Source organism: Lampetra planeri, chromosome 53, assembly GCF_965212315.1.
Source record: "Lampetra planeri chromosome 53, kcLamPlan1.2.h2, whole genome shotgun sequence".
NCBI lineage: Eukaryota > Metazoa > Chordata > Hyperoartia > Petromyzontiformes > Petromyzontidae > Lampetra > Lampetra planeri.
In genome coordinates, this window is record NC_136159.1 from 8,185,793 (window position 1) to 8,206,997 (window position 21,205).

Sequence of the window (21,205 nt, forward strand, 5' to 3'; positions counted from 1 at the left end):
GTGCAGAGGTTGTACCTTTGCACACGATTTCTAAACTACATTTTTCTTGCCGTGGTTTTCCCACCTGATGATGATCGCTTGTGTTGCAATTGAAACGTCGCGAGTTATTTTTATTTTAGTTTATACCTACGTATGGATCCCTGCAGTCACGAAAGCTTCAAATCTAGATGAAACTACATTCACTATTTTTGTATTTTAGCAGGTAAGGCCCCCACTGAGCTAGGCAGCTCTTGTTCAGAAGCAACCTGGCGATCACAAATGACAGCACAACGAAGTGGCTTATCATTACCACGTGGACATATAAAGCAGCCAAATAATCTAAACGCGAGGGGAGGGGGGAAAGCCGGAGGACCCGGAGAAAAATCCACGCGACCACTTTGGGTATACACAGCAGACGGCGGCGTCGTCAGGGCCAGGGATCGAACCCACGACCCTCCTGTATACCAGGCGAGGGAGTCAACATCTCCTAGCCACCGTGATGATGATGAGAGAGAGAGACACGCAAACTCCAAATATACAGCAGGCGTCAGGGTCTGGAGCGAACCCACGACCTCCTGTACACCAGGCGAGGTAGTCAACATCTCCTAGCCACCGTGATGATGATGAGAGAGAGACACGCAAACTCCAAATATACAGCAGGCGTCAGGGTCTGGAGCGAACCCACGACCTCCTGTACACCAGGCGAGGTAGTCAACATCTCCTAGCCACCGTGATGATGATGAGAGAGAGACACGCAAACTCCAAATATACAGCAGGCGTCAGGGTCTGGAGCGAACCCACGACCTCCTGTACACCAGGCGAGGGAGTCAACATCTCCTAGCCAACGCGGCGCCCAAGTGAGTGTATGTAACACAATTCCGTTGGCGTGGTGTGTCGAGGCGTTCTCTCACTGCCCGCGGTTGGAACAAGTCGCCTAGGTTTATGCAGTGGGGGTAGGATAACTCAACACGTCCATCGATAGCACTGCACGTGATCTTAAATATGTAGATAGATGATATATTTCACATGATAGGCTACACGTTTTGGGAAATCGCCTTTCCTCAATGTAAGGGCCGTTGTCCAAAACGTCGCCAATTAATTCTCTGCATTTCCTTTTAAAGCCAGGGTGCTCTGTTTACAAATTGTGTGTCGAGTTTTATTAGTTGAATTTTGATTTAAAGCTTTCGTGACTGCAGGGATTCATCTTCTTGGTTCTTTCGGTAAAATCACGTAGAAGGAAAATAATAAAATAATAAAAATTTTACATTTTTCTTTTATGATGTTTTATTTTTATTATTTTATTACTTCCATTCTACGTGACTTTACCGAAAGAACAAAGACGATTTTATTAGTTGGTCATTGTGCGCCACTGCCAACGCAGATTTTCTTTTGTTAACATTAGTGGGAGAGTGTCTTAAAAAATGAAACAAAGACAAAAATCCCCCGTATAGCCCCAACATACCGTAGGGGCAAGTGCTGTTAGCGAGCAGCACCTACGAAGTTAATTAAATGCACCCGTCAGCCACCCCAACCATCCCCCACAGCCCCCTCTCGGCAGGTCTCGTGTCGTGGGGTAAAGTGTGAGCACCACCCACCTCTTCCAAGGCACCTCGTCAGCGCGGAAGGAATGAGTAGGCGAGGGGAAGAGGAATTATTTCCATCGTACAATTAATTCAGTGCTCTTGTTGTCTGTATATTTGGAGTTTCTGTGTGTCTCTCTCTTTCTCCCCGTGGTTGCGTGGATTTTTCTCGGGATCCTCCGTTTTTTTTACCCTCCACATTTAAAATCAATGTCATCACGCGTTTAGAAAGTATTTGGCTGCAATGCGCTTTCACGTGGTGGTGGTGATGATGATGAACACATTCCTGCGGAGGGAGCTGGTAGGAACGTTGGGTTGCTCGGTCAATGGCCAGGGTCAACGGCGGCGTGGTGTATTCCACAAATATGGCCGACTGTGAGGGCGGGCACAAGCCGGCGTGAGTAGGTTAAACGTTGAGTTTTATAAGGGCACCACGGGGTGACCAGTCCCTCCCCACCCAGCCCCTCCCCACCCAGCCCCACCCCTCCCACCCCCCACCCAGCCCCACCCTCCCCACCCAGCCCCTCCCCACCCTCCCCTCCCCACCCAGCCCCTCCCCACCCTCCCCTCTCCACCCAGCCCCACCCCTCCCATTTTTGGATGCACGACGGACGGACACAATAATCCCCTGTGGGCTGGTGGAACCAGGAGATTCCTACCGCCTCTTCGTTGAGTTATCGTTTTTGATGGCCAGGTCGCTTCTGAAAAAGAGCTGCATAGCTCAATGGGCCTTGCCTGGTGAATAAGATAAAAACAGTTTAAAGGGATGCTGACACATGGGCGTGCGATGGTTAGCGGCGCACAAACCGCATCACGCGGCGCTTTCGGATGCGCTTCCGCGGCCGTCTGGAACGCTCTTCCTTTCCGATATAATTAGGAAGCCATTGGGATCTGTGCACTTTTAAATCATCATCATCATCGAGATTTACAAACTCATTTCTTCATAACAGTTTTGTGTTTAGTTTGTTTCCTTCCCCCCCCCCGCCCCGCACCTCCGATTAGCACGATTGGCTACGTAGAGTGCGAAAGAAGTTCAACGCACGTGCACACACTGGGCTTGCGATCCCAGAGGCGGTCGGGTTCGACTCCATCTCCAGGACACGCGCGTTCGAAGCGACGTTGCAGAGTTTCACTACGACAGCAGGAGACGTCGTTCGCCAGCGGTGTCAGCCACGGCGGCGAATTGGAACCCGAGCTGCGGGAACTGTCCACCTCCTCCGAGACGTACAGAGCCCCCCCGCTTGGAAGAGTAGGCCAATTACCCTCCCTGGTCGTGGGTTCGATCCCGGACCCTGGCGATGCCTATTGTTGTATATTTGGGGTCTGCGTGTTCTCTGTCTCTCCGTGGTGGTCGCGGGTTTCCTCCGGGTTTGAAATCCCTCCACATTTAGAGTCGATGCACGTTCAGTTTATTTGGCTAAACATGATATAAATTCATGTTATTTGGCTATACATTATATACATTCATTTTTTTGACCAAAAATTACATCAATTCATGTTATTTAGCTATACATGATATAAATACAGGTTATTTGGCTATACATTATAACAATTAATGTTATTTAGCTATACATGATATCAATGCAGGTTATGTGGCCGTACATTATATAACTTCCCACGTGTGGTGACGATGATGAGCAAGCATCACGAACGGCCCAGGCCACCTCTGAAACAGCGCCAACAGCTGGGTGAGCATTACCTGGCGTGCGTGTGTTTGTGTTTGTTTGTGTTTGTTTGTTTGTGTTTGTTTGTGTGTGTTTGTGTTTGTTTGTGTGTGTTTGTGTGTGTTTGTGTGTGTTTGTGTGTGTTTGTTTGTGTTTGTTTGTGTTTGTGTTTGTTTGTGTTTGTTTGTGTATGTTTGTGTTTGTTTGTTTGTGTTTGTGTGTGTTTGTGTGTGTTTGTGTGTGTTTTTGTTTGTGTTTGTTTGTGTTTGTGTTTGTTTGTGTGCACAATAACAAACACAAATGTGCACAGGTTCCACCTTTGTACCGGTTTCTAAACTAAAACCATCGTTTGTGATAGCGACCTGGCCATCACAAATCAAAGATCAACCAAGCGGCTTTTTGTCGTGTGGAGATTTAGAGCAGTAGCCAAATACTCTGAACGCGTGGTGATGTCGGTTCTAAATGTGGAGGAAAAAATTGGCGGACCCGGGTGAAAAATCCACACGACCATGGGGAGAGAAAGTCACGCTAACTCCAAATATACAGCAGGCGTCAGGGTAGGGATGGAACCCATGACCTCCTGTATACCACGCAAGGTAGTTAACATCTCCTAGCTACCGTGATGATGATGAGACAGAGAGAGAGACGCAAACTCAAAATACACAGCAGGCGTCAGGGTCGGGATCGAACCCACGCCCTCCTGTGTACCAGGCGAGGTAGTTAACATCTCCTAACCACCGTGATGATGATGATGACAGAGAGAGAGAGACACACCCAAACTCCAAATATACAGCAGCAGGCGTCAGGGTCGGGATCGAACCCACGCCCTCCTGTGTACCAGGCGAGGTAGTTAACATCTCCTAACCACCGTGATGATAATGAGAGAGACGCAAACTCCAATTATATAGCAGGCGTCAGGGTCGTGATGGAACCCACGACCTCCTGTGTACCAGGCGAGGTAGTCAACATCTCCTGTGTACCAGGCGAGGTAGTCAACATCTCCTGTGTACCAGGCGAGGTAGTCAACATCTCCTGTGTACCAGGCGAGGTAGTCAACATCTCCTGTATACCAGGCGAGGTAGTCAACATCTCCTGTGTACCAGGCGAGGTAGTCAACATCTCCTGTGTACCAGGCGAGGTAGTCAACATCTCCTGTGTACCAGGCGAGTTAGTCAACATCTCCTGTGTACCAGGCGAGGTAGTCAACATCTCCTGTGTACCAGGCGAGGTAGTCAACATCTCCTCGCCACCGTAGCCTCTCCTTCATCACGGAGCTTCCCTCGCTCTTGCGGGAGTTCACGATAATCCGCAATGGCCTCTATCGCTGCAGGTAATCTCATCGAGAGAGCGCGAGAGAGAGCGAGAGAGCGAGTGAGAGAGCGTGAGAGCGTGAGAGCGAGCGAGAGAGCGGGGGGGGGGGGTTTACATAAAGCCAAGTTTTAAACTTTTTAATTAAAAAAATTTACGAAATTATGAACGAAGCAAAGTGCCAAATACACCGAGCATCTTCTTGTTTCCACTGATCGTAAAAAAAAGAGCGTGAGAGCGAGAGAGAGAGCGAGAGAGAGAGCGAGCGAGCTCCCGTGTTTAATTGAAGGAGCTGGCGAGTCCGACGCGAGCGACGGATTCCGCTTGCGAGCAGCGTGCGACCTTCCTCTGCCGCCTGCCGTGTGACCGCGCACACTCGGGGACACAGCCTCCCACCCCAGGCAACAGCCACCCACCACAACAGCCACCCACCCCCCACAACCCCCCACAACCCCCCCCACCACGTCCCCCCCACCCCATCCCACCTCACCCCCCTCGTGCCCGCGGCTTAGCTCGTTACCATCACCTTACGGGATTTGTTCCAGAAAAGCAATCGGGCACCGTGGTGATGGGGGTGATGGTGGTGGTGATGGTGGTGGTGATGGTGATGATGGGGGTGATGGTGGTGGTGATGGTGGTGATGGTGGTGATGGGGGTGATGGGGGTGATGGTGGTGGTGATGGTTGTGATGGTGGTGGTGATGGAAATGGTGATGGTGGTGGTGATGGTGATGGTGGTGGTGATGGTGATGGTGGTGGTGATGGTGATGGGGGTGATGGTGGTGGTGATGGTGGTGATGATGGTGATGGTGGTGCTGATGGTGGTGATGGTTGTGATGGTGGTGGTGATGGAATTGGTGATGGTGGTGGTGATGGTGATGGTGGTGGTGATGGTGATGGTGGTGATGGTGGTGGTGATGGTGGTGATGGGGGTGATGGGGGTGATGGGGGTGATGGTGGTGATGGTGATGATGGGGGTGATGGTGATGATGGTGATGGGGGTGATGGGGGTGGTGGTGATGATGGTGGTGATGGTGGTGATGGGGGTGGTGATGGTGATGATGGTGGTGATGGGGGTGGTGGTGGTGATGGTGGTGGTGATGGTGATGATGGTGGTGATGGGGGTGGTGATGGTGATGGTGGTGGTGATGGTGATGATGGTGGTGGTGATGGTGGTGATGGTGGTGATGGGGGTGATGGGGGTGATGGTGGTGGTGATGGTGGTGATGGTGGTGATGGTGGTGGTGATGGTGGTGATGGTGGTGATGGGGGTGGTGGTGAGCCGTGGTATGGCTGCCAGCAGGCTGCGCTACGTAAACCCGCGTGCCGAGTTCGATTCCCGTGGCTCGGACTGTGCAGGTGACACGGCGTGCTTGACACCGTCTGCATAGCGGTGACACTCGGTCTTGTGTGCGAGTGCTGGATGCGTCTGTCCGTCTGTCTGCCTGTCCGCCTTGCAGAGGTCGCAAACGGGTTTTGATTCCGTACCCGTACCTGGCCGCACCAGGGTCGCAAACGGGTACCTGATACCCGGCCGGGTACGGGTAGCCGGGTATCGGGTAGGGTGCGGGCATCGGGTAGCCGATTGCGACCTCTGCCGCCTTGTGTGTGCAAACAGTGTGTGTTTTATGAGTGCTCGCCAACGGCACTTGCCCCAACAGTCCGTGAAGGCTATGCGGGGGATCTTTGTCCTTGCGTGTGTTGCGAGTGGGAAGCGGTAGTCCAACAGTTAGCGCGCTGCGCTACGAACGCCGCATCACGGTCAACACCGGTGACGATTATCTGGACCGGTCCTGGGCCTCCTCCCATAGGTCGACTCAGCCTCAAATGAGTGCCCGGCTGCGGTGTGTAGTAAACATCGCCACTGGGGGAGACAAAGGCGGCCGGGCGTGGTGCTGGCCACCCACCCCCTCGTGTGCTGTGCCGGACTTCATAGGTTGCTACTCGCTAACAGCACTTGCCCCAACAGTCTGTTAAGGCTACACGGGGGGGGGGGGTCTTTGTCTTTATGTTTGATGGTGGCTGCAATGGGGGGCCGTGAGTGTGGCAGTGGCGGACCCAAGGTTGGGTGGGGGAGGGGAGGCGGGTGGGGAGCGATGGGGGGCACTTGCCCCCCACTCACCTGCACCCCACTCACCTGCACCCCCTCCTACCCCCCTCCCCCCCCCCCACCTTGAGACTTTGAATATTGGGGCGCCACGGGGGTGAAATGTTAACAACCTCGCCGACTACACAGGAGTTCGTGGGTTCGACGCCTGCTGTAGATTTTGGACTTTGCGGCGTCTCTCTCTGCCTCTCTCGCTCCCCGTGCCTCTCTCGCTCCCCGCGCCTCTCTCGCTCCCCGCGCCTCTCTCGCTCCCCGCGCCTCTCTCGCTCCCCGCGCCTCTCTCGCTCCCCGCGCCTCTCTCGCTCCCCGCGCCTCTCTCGCTCCCCGCGCCTCTCTCGCTCCCCGCGTCTCTCTCGCTCCCCGCGTCTCTCTCGCTCCCCGCGCCTCTCTCGCTCCCCGCGTCTCTCTCGCTCCCCGTGGTCGCGTGGAGTTTCCTCCCGGGTCCTCCAGGTTTTTGCCCTCCACATTCAGAATGAACGTCAGCACGCGTCCAGAGTGATTGGCTGCTGCTATACTTTTCACACGCGATGATGACGATGATGATCACGATGATCCACCACTTTGTTGAGCTATCATTGGTGAGGGCGCGGTCGCTTCTGAACAAGAGCTATGCAGCTCAGTGGGCCCGAGCTGGTCAAATGAAACGTAGTTTTTAGATGAGTTGCTCTTGTATTTGTATTTAGGCGCCGTCCATAAATGACGTCACGCGATTTTTGACGATTTTTGCCCCCCCCCCCCTCGTCACACGGGGTCACAAAAAGTGAGACCCCCCCCCCCTCAAATATGACGTCACAAAGTTCTGCCCCCCCCCTCTCCAAAAATAAAACATGTTTCAAATCGCTTTAAACTATTGTCATTGTAGTGCGCATTTAATGTTCTAGGAGAAAACAATTATTAAAAAGTCTATTTAATTAAGTAGAACGTGCTGTCTATATTTATTTCAAGTTGCGCATTTTGATGTGACGTCACATTTCTCAACCCCCCCCCCTCCCTCGTCACGCATCGTCACAAATGTCTGACCCCCCCCCCCCCCTAGGTGCGTGACGTCATTTATGGACGGCCCCTTAGCGGGTAATGCACGTGGCGCTGTTTAGCTGTTGACCCCCCCCCATCCCCCCGCCTCTAGAGTATGGGCTATAGGGTGTGGAGTATGTGCTATAGGATATTTCGAGTACTATAGGGTATGGGTGTAGACCACTCACGAGGATGACCGCCGCACCTCGCCACAACACGGAGAGGCTGACTGTGCACAGAGTGTGCCGCAACCAATGGCACTGTTCATCATTAGATGTTTGGGTTCGGCCAAGAACGTAATTGTGGCCAGATGATGTTTCGTCGAGACCCTTCACCACCTGATCAGCCAAACAAATGTAATTTTCACGTGGTGTACAAGCGTCTAACAATGCGCCCATTATTCATTCAGCTCACTCACTCGCCCCACCCACTCACTCATTCACTCACTCGCTCACTCACTCACCCCACTCACTCAATCATTCAATCATTCACTCACTCACTCACGCGTTCACTCACACGCCTACCCAGTCATTCACTCACCCAGTCATTCACTCACCCACCCACCCACCCGACTCCCTCACTCACTCATCCCACCCACTCACTCATTCACTCACATGCTCACTCACTCACCCACCCCACTCACTCACTCAATCATTCACTCACTCACGCGTTCACTCACACGCCTACCCAGTCATTCACTCACCCAGTCATTCACCCACCCACCCGACTCCCTCCCTCACTCACTCACCCCACCCACTCACTCATTCACTCACACGCTCACTCACTCACTCCACCCACTCAATCATTCACTCACTCACTCACTAGCCCCACCCACTCACTCATTCATTCACTCACACGCTCACTCACTCCACTCACTCAATCTTTCACTCACTCACGTACTCATTCACACGCCGACCCAGTCATTCACTCACCCACCCGACTCCCTCACTCACTCACTCGCCCCACTCACTCACTCGATCATTCACTCACTCACGCGTTCAATCACGCACTCACTCACACGCCCACCCACCGAACTCCCTCACTCACTTACCTCACTCACTCACTTACCCCACTCACTCACCCACCCACGCACTCACACACCCACCCACTCACCTACCCTCCCGACTCGCTCACTCACCCACTCACCCACAGAACACTCGCTCACAGTGGGCGAGTTCAAGAGCAATTCTCCCGACCAAATTCATCAGCAGTGAAATACAACGACAACAACAACAACAACGATTGTCATTCAAATGTCGCCCAGAATCCTCAAGACAGGAACCAGGAAGGCAGAGTTAAATCCAGGATGTGAGATTAACAATCCGTCTGGGCTTGCTGGATTATCTCCGGCAGGACTGGAGCAGGGAAAACAATCCTTTTAACACTTACTACTCACTAGTCGTAGTCGGCTTTGGCTACCAATAGTATCCGCAATAATACTTTTTTTAAACATATGGGTTGGATCGCATGAATATACATGTGTTGTTAAACCCGCCACCACCCGACATAGACGATTAGTAAGGGGGTTGTCACGTAAGCAGAACGTGGCCAAATAGGTTACTAGTTCAGCACTAACCGGCTGTGTGTTTGGAGAGTTAACGTACGACAAAATAAACAATTATAGTGTAGTGCATAGTGTAGTGTATAGTGTAGTGTATACAGTGTAGTGTATACTGTAGTGTATAGTGTAGTGTATCGTGTAGTGTATACAGTGTAGTGTATACAGTGTAGTGTATACTGTAGTGTATAGTGTAGTGTATAGTGTAGAGTATACTGTAGTGTATAGTGTAGTGTATAGTGTAGAGTATACTGTAGTGTATAGTGTAGTGTATAGTGTAGAGTATACTGTAGGGTATAGTGTAGAGTATAGTGTAGTGTATACTGTAGTGTATAGTGTAGTGTATAGTGTAGAGTATAGTGTAGTGTATAGTGTAGAGTATACTGTAGTGTATAGTGTAGTGTATAGTGTAGAGTATACTGTAGGGTATAGTGTAGAGTATAGTGTAGTGTATACTGTAGTGTATAGTGTAGTGTATAGTGTAGTGTATAGTGTAGTGTATAGTGTAGAGTATACTGTAGTGTATACTGTAGTGTATAGTGTAGTGTATAGTGTAGTGTATAGTGTAGTGTATAGTGTAGAGTATAGTGTAGTGTATCGTGTAGTGTATCGTGTAGTATATAGTGTAGTGTATAGTGTAGTGTATACAGTGTAGTGTATAGTGTAGTGTATAGTGTAGTGTATAGTGTAGTGAATAGTGTAGTATACTAGTTTAGTACTAACCAGTTGTGTGTGTGGAGAGTTAACCCACTACAACATTAACAATTGTAGTGTAGTGTATAGTGTAGTATATAGTGTAGTGTATAGTGTGGTGTATGGTGTAGTGTATAGTGTAGTGTATAGTGTAGTGTATAGTGTAGTGTGTAGTGTATAGTGTAGTGTGTAGTGTATAGTGTAGTGTATAGTGTAGTGTATAGTGCAGTGTATAGTGCAGTGTATAGTGTAGTGTATAGTGTAGTGTATAGTGTAGTGTATAGTGTAGTGTGTAGTGTAGTGTATAGTGTAGTGTATAGTGTAGTGTATAATAGTGTAGTGTATAAAAGTGTAGTGTATAATAGTGTAGTGTATAAAAGTGTAGTGTATAAAAGTGTAGTGTATAATAGTGTAGTGTATAAAAGTGTAGTGTATAAAAGTGTAGTGTATAATAGTGTAGTGTATAAAAGTGTAGTGTATAAAAGTGTAGTGTATAAAAGTGTAGTGTATAATAGTGTAGTGTATAAAAGTGTAGTGTATAAAAGTGTAGTGTATAAAAGTGTAGTGTATAAAAGTGTAGTGTATAATAGTGTAGTGTATAGTGTAGTGTAGTGTATAGTTGTGTAGTGTATAGTGTAGAGTATAATAGTGTAGTGTATAGTGTAGAGTATAATAGTGTAGTGTATAGTGTAGAGTATAGTAGTGTAGTGTATAGTAGTATAGTGTAGTGTATAGTAGTGTAGTGTATAGTAGTGTAGTGTATAGTAGTGTAGTGTATAGTAGTGTAGTGTATAGTAGTGTAGTGTATAGTAGTGTAGTGTATAGTGTAGTGTATAATAGTGTAGTGTATAGTAGTGTAGTGTATAATAGTGTAGTGTATAGTAGTGTAGTGTATAATAGTGTAGTGTATAGTGTAGTATATAGTGTAGTGTATAGTGTAGTGTATAGTGTAGTATATAGTGTAGTGTATAGTAGTGTAGTGTATAGTAGTGTAGTGTATAGTAGTGTAGTGTAGTGTAAAGTGTAGTGTATAGTAGTGTAGTGTATAGTGTGTAGTGTATAGTGTAGTGTCCTAATCTTGATTTGAAGCTTTTGTGACTGCAGGAATTCAGACTCTTTGGTTCTTTCAGTAAAGACACGTGGGTAGAAAAAATAACTGATAAATGACGACGTTTCGATAGCAAGACAAGCCATCGTCTTCAGGTGAATTGTTTTTATATACAGCAGGCGGCCTGCTGGGGAGGGAGTTTAGCGAGGGAGCTCCTACAACCAAGAGTGTGAATCTGAGTGTGAGACTGAGTGTGAGTGTGAGACTGAGTGTGAGCATGAGTGTGAGTGTGAGACTGAGTGTGAGTCTGAGTGTGAGTCTGAGTGTGAGACTGAGTGTGAGTCAGAGTGTGAGTGTGAGACTGAGTGTGAGTGTGAGACTGAGTGTGAGACTGAGTCTGAGTGTGAGTGTGAGTCTGAGTGTGAGACTGAGTGTGAGTGTGAGTCTGAGTGCGAGACTGAGTGTGAGACTGAGTGTGAGTGTGAGACTGAGTGTAAGTCAGTCTGAGTGTGAGACCGAGTCTGAGTGTGAGACTGAGTGTGAGTCTGAGTGTGAGTCTGAGTGTGAGACTGAGTGTGAGTCTGAGTGCGAGTGTGAGACTGAGTGTGAGTGTGAGACTGAGTGTGAGACTGAGTCTGAGTGTGAGTCTGAGTGTGAGTGTGAGACTGAGTCTGAGTGTGAGTGTGAGTCTGAGTGTGAGACTGAGTGTGAGACTGAGTGTGAGACTGAGTGTGAGTCTGAGTGTGAGTCTGAGTGTGAGTCTGAGTGTGAGACTGAGTGTGAGACTGAGTGTGAGTCTGAGTGTGAGTGTGAGTCTGAGTGTGAGTGTGAGACTGAGTGTGAGTGTGAGACTGAGTCTGAGTGTGAGTGTGAGTCTGAGTCTGAGTGTGAGTGTGAGACTGAGTCTGAGTGTGAGTGTGAGTGTGAGACTGAGTGTGAGTCTGAGTGTGAGACTGAGTCTGAGTGTGAGCCTGAGTGTGAGACAGAGTGTGAGACAGAGTGTGAGTCTGAGTGTGAGTCTGAGTCTGAGTGTGAGTCTGAGTGTGAGTCTGAGTGTGAGTCTGAGTGTGAGACAGAGTGTGAGACAGAGTGTGAGTCTGAGTGTGAGTCTGAGTGTGAGTCTGAGTGTGAGTCTGAGTGAGTGTGAGTCTGAGTCTGAGTGTGAGTGTGAGTCTGAGTGTGAGTCTGAGTGTGAGTGTGAGTCTGAGTGTGAGTCTGAGTGTGAGTCTGAGTGTGAGTCTGAGTGTGAGTCTGAGTGAGTGTGAGTCTGAGTGTGAGTCTGAGTGTGAGTCTGAGTGTGAGTCTGAGTGTGAGTCTGACACTGAGTGTGAGACTGAGTGTGAGTGTGAGACTGAGTGTGAGTGTGCGACTCTGACCTGTATCTCGCGCGCGTGGTAGACCACGATGAGTCCGAGCAGGATGAGGGTGGAGAGGCTGATGAGGCACTTGAGCGCCAGGGAGATGTTCGACGTCTGTCAAGCGGCGACGACGACGACGACGAGGAGGTCGACGAGGAGGAGGAGGACGTGGTGGTGGTGGGCGACAGCACACAGCACACACACACACACAGCACACACACAGCACACGCATACAGCACACAGACAGCACGCATCACGTCACGAACGACACGCAGCACATACATACAGCACACACAGCACACACACAGCACACACGCAGCACACACGCAGCACACACGCAGCACACACATACAGCACACACACACACAGCACACACACAGCGTCACGAACGACACACACACAGCACACACACAGCACACACACACACCACACACACAGCACACACACACCACACACATACAGCACACACACACACAGCACACGCATCACGCCACGAACGACACACACACAGCACACACACACCACACACACAGCACACACACAGCACACACACAGCACACACACAGCACACGCATCACGTCACGAACGACACACACACAGCACACACACAGCACACACACAGCACACGCATCACGTCACGAACGACACACACACAGCACACACACAGCACACACACAGCACACGCATCACGTCACGAACGACACACACACAGCACACACACAGCACACACACAGCACACACACAGCACACACACAGCACACACACAGCACACACACAGCACACACACAGCACACACACGCATCACGTCACGAACGACACACAGCACTCGACAACACTGGGAGCTACGCCACTTTTAAATCATCATCCAGATTGACGAACTCCTCTCTGTAGAACCGACTTTTGTCTTGAGTTTGATGTCCTTCCCACGCACCTCCGTTTATTACGGTTGGCTACGTACGGTACGAAAGAAGTTCTACATACAGACAAAGATGCCCCCATATAGCCTTTAACAGACTGTTGGGGCAAGTGCTGTTTAGCGAGTAGCAGCTATGAAGGCCGGCACGGCACACGAGGGGGTGGGTGGCCAACACCACGCCCGGCCGCCTTTGTCTCCCCAGTGGCGATGTTTAAACACCGTACCAGGTACCCATTTTTTAGGCTGAGTCGACCTACACAGAGTGGTGCACAAGCACACTTCAACAACAAAAACAACAAAACTCACCACACTCATAGCGATGGGAAAAGGGTCATTGCCCGAAACGTCGACGCATTATATATATAAATATATAAATACTATGAAGGCCGCGTGGTTACTGAGGAACACGTCGATTTGTTTGTGGTGCCGCGTAGAGGCCGGGACACGTCACGGGATCTATCAGAGGTGGGGGAGGAAGGGGGGGGGGGGAACTCACTCATCCACTCACCCACTAGCTCACTCATCCACTCACCCACTAACTCACTCATCCACTCACCCACTAAATCACTCATCCACTCACCCACTAACTCACTCATCCACTCACCCACTAGCTCACTCATCCACTCACCCACTAGCTCACTCATCCACTCACCCACTAACTCACTCATCCACTCACCCACTAAATCACTCATCCACTCACCCACTAACTCACTCATCCACTCACCCACTAGCTCACTCATCCACTCACCCACTAGCTCACTCATCCACTCACCCACTAGCTCACTCATCCACTCACCCACTAACTCACTCATCCACTCACCCACTAAATCACTCATCCACTCACCCACTAACTCACTCATCCACTCACCCACTAGCTCACTCATCCACTCACCACTAACTCACTCATCCACTCACCCACTAACTCACTCATCCACTCACCCACTAGCTCACTCATCCACTCACCACTAACTCACTCATCCACTCACCCACTAACTCACTCATCCACTCACCCACTAACTCACTCATCCACTCACCACTAACTCACTCATCCACTCACCACTAACTCACTCATCCACTCACCCACTAACTCACTCATCCACTCACCCACTAGCTCACTCATCCACTCACCCACTAACTCACTCATCCACTCACCCACTAACTCACTCATCCACTCACCCACTAGCTCACTCATCCACTCACCCACTAACTCACTCATCCACTCACCCACTAACTCGCTCATCCACTCATCCACTCACCCACTTACCCCCTCGCCCACTAACCCACTCATCCACTAACCCACTCGCCCACTCACCCACTTACCCCCTCGCCCACTCACCCACTAACCCACTCACCCACTAACTCACTCACTCACAACGACAAAGATCCCCCATGTAGCCCTTTAACCGACTGTTCGAGTGGTTCCCGAGCACCGATGGAAGTCTCGAACGGCACGCGAGGGGGTGCGTGGCCAGCATCACGCCCGAGTAGCGATGTTTACACGCCACGCCAGGTACTCATTGGAGGCTGAGTCGACCTAGGGGAGGCCCAGGACCGGTTCAGATAATCGTCACGGGTGTTGGACTTGAACTCGGGTTGCCGGGTTCTTAGCGTAGGACACCAGTGGCGACACCACCCACTCACCCACCAGTCACTCATCCACCCACCCACACACAAAAATACTCACCAGTCACTCATCCACCCACCCACCCATTCACCAGTCACTCACCCACCCACCCACTCACCCACCCACCCACACACACACACAAATACTCACCAGTCACTGATCCACCCACTCACCCACCCACTTACCAACCCACCAGTCACCCACCCACCCACTCACCCAGTCACTCACCCACCCAGTCACTCACCCACCCACCCACTCCACCCACCCACCCACCCACTCCACCCACCCACCCACCCACCCACTCCACCCACCCACCCACCCACCCACCCACTCCACCCACCCACCCACCCACTCCACCCACCCACCCACCCACTCCACCCACTCCACCCACCCACCCACTCCACCCACCCACCCACCCACTCCACCCACCCACCCACTCCACCCACCCACCCACTCCACCCACCCACCCACTCCACCCACCCACCCACTCCACCCACTCCACCCACCCACCCACTCCACCACCCACCCACTCCACCACCCACCCACTCCACCACCCACCCACTCCACCACCCACCCACCCACCCACTCCACCACCCACCCACTCCACCACCCACCCACTCACCCACCCACTCCACCACCCACCCACTCACCCACCCACTCACCCAGTCACTCACCCACCCACTCACCCACCCACTCACCCACCCACTCACCCAGTCACTCACCCACCCACTCACCCAGTCACTCACCCACCCACTCACCCACCCACTCACCCACCCACCCACTCACCCACCCACCCACTCACCCACTCACCCACCCACCCACTCACCCACCCACTCACTCACCCACCCACTCCACCACCCACCCACTCACCCAGTCACTCACCCACCCACTCCACCACCCACCCACTCCACCACCCACCCACTCACCCACCCACCCACTCACCCACCCACTCACCCACCCACCCACTCACCCACCCACTCCACCACCCACCCACTCACCCACCCACTCACCCAGTCACTCACCCACCCACTCACCCACCCACTCACCCACCCACTCACCCAGTCACTCACCCACCCACTCACCCAGTCACTCACCCACCCACTCACCCACCCACTCACCCACCCACCCACTCACCCACCCACCCACTCACCCACCCACTCACTCACCCACCCACTCCACCACCCACCCACTCACCCAGTCACTCACCCACCCACTCCACCACCCACCCACTCCACCACCCACCCACTCACCCACCCACTCACCCACCCACTCACCCACCCACCCACTCACCCACCCACTCACCCAGTCACTCACCACACCGCAGGTCACCTCACTTCTCTTTCCACTTCCCTCGCAACGTTCCACTTTGTCCCCCCCCCCACAAGTTCTTACAATAACCTTGCTCGATAAAAAAACACAATAATATAGAATAGGTGACGTTTCGGACCTGAGCCCTTCTTCATAGCACACGAAGGGATGGTACGTGCGTGTCGTTGACACAGGAAGTGTTGATTTGACTGTTGCTGTTGTTGGCTGTGCTTTGTGCACCGCCACAAACGCAGCAGCAGCAGCAGCACCGCAATGTTTTCAAAAAGTGAACTCATCCAACGTTGATCGTGTGTCGGGTGGAGGCGGGCGCACGACACACATTCTACTCACGTGGCGATCTCACCCAGAAAGTCAATTTCGAATCATAAAACCGGTGTCGGGAAAGCCCTACAAGGTGTTACATTTAAGAGTGGCGTTTGTTTACTATTAACTTTTTGTTTTACTTTCACAGGTAAGGCGCCACTGATCTGTGCAGCTCGTTTTTTCAGAAGCGACCTGGCGACCACAAATAATAGCTCAACGAAGTGGCTCATCATCATCACGTGGGAATTTATAGCAGCCAAAAAATCTAAACGCGTGACCTTCATTCTAAATGTAAAGGGAAAATCCGGAGGACCCGGAAAAAAATCCACGCGACCACGAAGAGAGAGAGAGAGAGACACGCAAACGCCAAATACAGGGACTCCTTTATTTACAAGCGAGTCATCTTCCAGAGGTCTGTTCGTCAGTCGATTCGTTCGTAAGTCGAACTTTGCGCCTGTCGATTCCAAGCACTTTGTACGGCGTGAACACAAAACACGGGGGAATAGATTTAAAAGTTGTATAATCTCCTGTATATGTATATGCCACTGGTTCTTCATGTTTTGCAGATGTAGGTGCCACTGGTTTCTTCACGTTCTGTAGATGTAGATGCCACTGGTTCTTCACGTTCTGCAGGTGTAGATGCCAGCAATTGGACATACGGACAGGTTTGTTCGTATCTCTGAAACATTGTAAGTCGAATGTTCGTAAATAGAGTAGTACATATATACAGCAGGCGTCAGAGTCTGGATCGAACCCACGACCTCTTGTATAGCAGGCGAGGTAGTTAGCATCTCCTAGCCACCGTGATGATGATGAGAGAGAGAGAGAGACGCAAACTGCAAATATACAGCAGGCTTCAGGGTCGGGAACGAACCCACGATCTCCTGTACACCAGGCGAGGTAGTTAACATCTCCTAGCCACCGTGATGATGATGAGAGAGAGAGAGAGAGAGAGACGCAAACTGCAAATATACAGCAGGCGTCAGGGTCGGGAACGAACCCACGACCTCCTGTGTACCAGGCGAGGTAGTTAACATCTCCTAGCCACCGTGATGATGATGAGAGAGAGAGAGACGCAAACTGCAAATATACAGCAGGCTTCAGGGTCGGGAACGAACCCACGATCTCCTGTACACCAGGCGAGGTAGTTAACATCTCCTAGCCACCGTGATGATGATGAGAGAGAGAGAGACGCAAACTGCAAATATACAGCAGGCGTCAGGGTCGGGAACGAACCCACGACCTCCTGTGTACCAGGCGAGGTAGTTAACATCTCCTAGCCACCGTGATGATGATGAGAGAGAGAGAGAGACGCAAACTGCAAATATACAGCAGGCGCAGGGTCGGGAACGAACCCACGACCTCCTGTATACCAGGCGAGGTAGTCAACATCTCCTAGCCACCGTGATGATGATGAGAGAGAGAAAGACCCAAACTCCAAATATACAGCAGGCATCAGGGTCGGGATCGAAAACACGAACTCCTGTATACCAGGCGAGGGAGACAACATCACACCACCGTGTCGCCCCTTAAATAAATAAGTAACGCAAGTTTAAATTGCATCAACGGAGCGGTGGCGAATTAAATTCAGCATGCATACGAACCGTACACAAGTTGTTAATCCCGGCAAGGTCATTGCGAGAATTGGGAGGAAATCGATGATGGGAGGGATTTCCAAATGTCCCACAAACACGGGGCGGCCGGCCAACGTGGTGTTTGTGCACCGGGGTGGAGATGTTGACTACCTCGCCTGATACACAGGAGGTCGTGGGTTCGATCCAGACCCTGACGCCTGCTGTATATTCGGAGTTCGCGTGTCTCTCTCCCCGTGGTCGTGTGGATGTTTTGTAATCAGGGGCCGCCGGTGTTTCCCTACACATTTAGAATCAACATGCATTGATATTATTTAGATTTTTTTTGGCTGCCATAAATTCCCACGTGATAAGCCACTGTGTTGAGCTATCATTTGTGGCCAGGTGGCTTCTGAGAAATGAGTTAATACCTCAGTGCGCCTTTAGCTGATAATATAAAAAATATGTGACGGTCCCACCTGATGACGGAGACTTGTGTTGCCTCCGAAACGTCGTGATTTTTTATTTTATTTTTATTAATTTTGATGTTTTACCTACGTGACTTTACCGAAAAAAACCTAAGAATATGATTCCTTGCAGTCACGAAAGCTTCAAATCTAGAATTAAAAAATAAAAGTTTAGTTTTATTTGCATATTTTTAAGTTATGTATTTACCTTTCCTACACTTTTCACTCCTACCCTGTTGTTTGCGTCGTGTTTGTGGTTGTCGCGTTCTGACCCCGTGCCCCTTGACTGAACATCTGTGGGAGATAAAGAGCTTTACAGCTCATCGGATTCCTCCTGCGGTATAAATAGACATGCTGATTCTGAGGTTTAACTCGCTCGGTGGCAAGAGTTGAACTTCTTTCGCACCGTACGTAGCCAACCGTGCTTCATCGCATGACGAGGAATTGGAGAGAGAGACAACAAAGGGTGCTGGTTGTCGCTCGCCGCTCGGCGTGTTGGGGTTGTTGTTGTTATTGTTTTGGAGTTGTTGTTGTTATTGTTTTGGGGTTGTTGTTGTTGTTATTGTCTTGGGGGGGCTTTTTGAACAGCAAAAACCGTTGCAGGGAATTTAAGAATGGCGCACGGGGCTGGCGGGGAGGCGTGGCCGTCTGGGCCATCAGCTGTGGGGGGAGGTCGGGGGGGGGGGGGGGGGTCGGGGGGGGGCGATGTGGGGGGTGGCGGGGGATCTTGGGGGGGGGATGTGGGGGGTGGGGGGGGATGTGTGGGGGGGGGGGGGTAGTGGGGGAGGGGGATGATTGCCACTGTGTGGGTTTGGAATCCCCAGTGGAGTAGTTCGCGGTGTTATTCTTTTGAATTTGCCCAAAATTGAGACCGCGACATCCGCCAACGGGGCGGCCAACTCGTGTCGAGCAACACGCGGGACCGGGGGGGGATGTGGACTGGGAGGGGGTGTAAAAGTCGGTGGGTGGGTGGGGGAGCGTTCATCCAGCAGTGGATCGATCACGACCCTTAATGATGATCAGCCGAACGGTTGGGGGAAGGCGGGCCCGGGGTGGGTGGTGGGAAGAGCGGCGGTCCGGGTTGAACCGGCGCTCGATCGATGGCGACATCAGCGGCGGTGGCGGCGGTGGGTGGCTGCCTGCCTGCCTGGCTGCCTGCCTGCCTGGCTGCCTGCCTGCCTGGCTGCCTGCCTGCCTGGCTGCCTGGCTGCCTGCCTGCCTGCCTGCCTGGCTGCCTGCCTGGCTGCCTGGCTGCCTGGCTGCCTGCCTGCCTGGCTGCCTGCCTGCCTGCCTGGCTGCCTGCCTGCCTGGCTGCCTGTGGCTGTGGCTCCTGCCCACGAGTCGCTCTCCCGTGGCGGACATCAAACCCGGGCCCCACTCGCTCGCTCACCGCCAAGAACAAAGACCCCCACCCACCCCACACACCACCCACCCACCCCACCCACCCCGCACGCACCTCCCCGTGCGGCCTTCAACAAGCAGCAGGCTGCTTGGGGGCAAGTGCCGTCAGAGACCACCAGCCTCCTCATGCCGGAGTGGCGCACGAGGCGCTGCGGTGGTCAGCGTCCACGCTCGCTGTCGGTCGTCAACTCCGCACCACACCCCGGGAACTCATTTGAGGCCGAGCCGACCCAGGGGAGGCCCAGGACCGGTTCAGGTGTTCGCTCACGATTCCCGTTCGCGGTGTTGGTCGTGGAGCGGGAATCGAACCGGGGTCCCGCCTGGTTCTTAGCACAGTGTGCGCGCTAACCGCTGCGCCACCGCTCCACACGTGCCTCACCCACACATGCCATGTACACAAGACAAACTATCCCCCCCACCCCCCCCGTACAGCAGGCACGCGATTTGAGGCCGAGTAGACCTGTGGGATGCACAGACGCAGTTTCGATATTCGTCACCGATGTTGGCCTTGAGGCGGGAATCGAACTCGAGTCGCGTCCCACGTCAACCACTGCGCCACCGCTCCCCACGCACACACAAAGACAGAGACCCCCGTATAGCCTTCAACAGACTGTAGGGGCAGGTGCTGCTAGCGAGGAGGACGGCACGGCACACGAGGGGGTGGGTGGCCAGCACCACGCCCGGCCGCCTTTGTCTCTCTGGTGGAAACGTTTACACACCGCGCCAGGTACCCATTTTAGGCTGAGTCAACCTAGGGGAGGCCCAACACCGGTTCAGATAATCGTCACTGGTGTTGGCCGTGAGCGGGAATCGAACTGGGTTCACTGGGTATGAAGCGTAGCGCGCTAACCGCTCTACCACCGCTCCCCACGTGCATCTACAAGACAAAGACAAAGATCCCCCATGTAGCCTGAACAGACTGCTGGGGCAAGCGCTGTTATCGAGCACCTATGAAGGCCAGAACGGCACACGAGGGGGTGGGTGCTCGCTAACAACACTTGCCCCGACAGTCTGTTTAGGCTATACGGGGATCCTTGTTTCTGTCTTTGTGTGTGTGTGTGCGCGTGCATATCCCCGTGTGTGTGTGTGCAGGGAGCGGTGGTGCAGCGGTTAGCGCACTGCGCTACGGACCCAGAAACCAGAGTACAATTTCTGCTCACGACCAACACCAGTGATGCCTATCTGAATGGGTCCTGGGCCTTCGCTAAGTCGACTCAGCCTCAAATTAGTATCCGATGCGGTGTGTAAACATGGCCACTGGGGAGACAAAGCCGGTCGGGCGTGGT

At 52.1% G+C, this 21,205-nt stretch overlaps 1 protein-coding gene across 1 annotated transcript in view; it reads right to left on the bottom strand.

The window, feature by feature from the left end:
• The window catches only part of KCNN3 (potassium calcium-activated channel subfamily N member 3), a 125,026-nt gene that overhangs the window by 91,438 nt on the left and 12,383 nt on the right, over window positions 1-21,205 (bottom strand). The window contains exon 2 of the mRNA XM_078617114.1: window positions 12,327-12,422. Coding sequence (XP_078473240.1) covers window positions 12,327-12,422 — 96 coding nt within the window. The remainder of the gene's footprint in view (window positions 1-12,326; window positions 12,423-21,205) is intronic.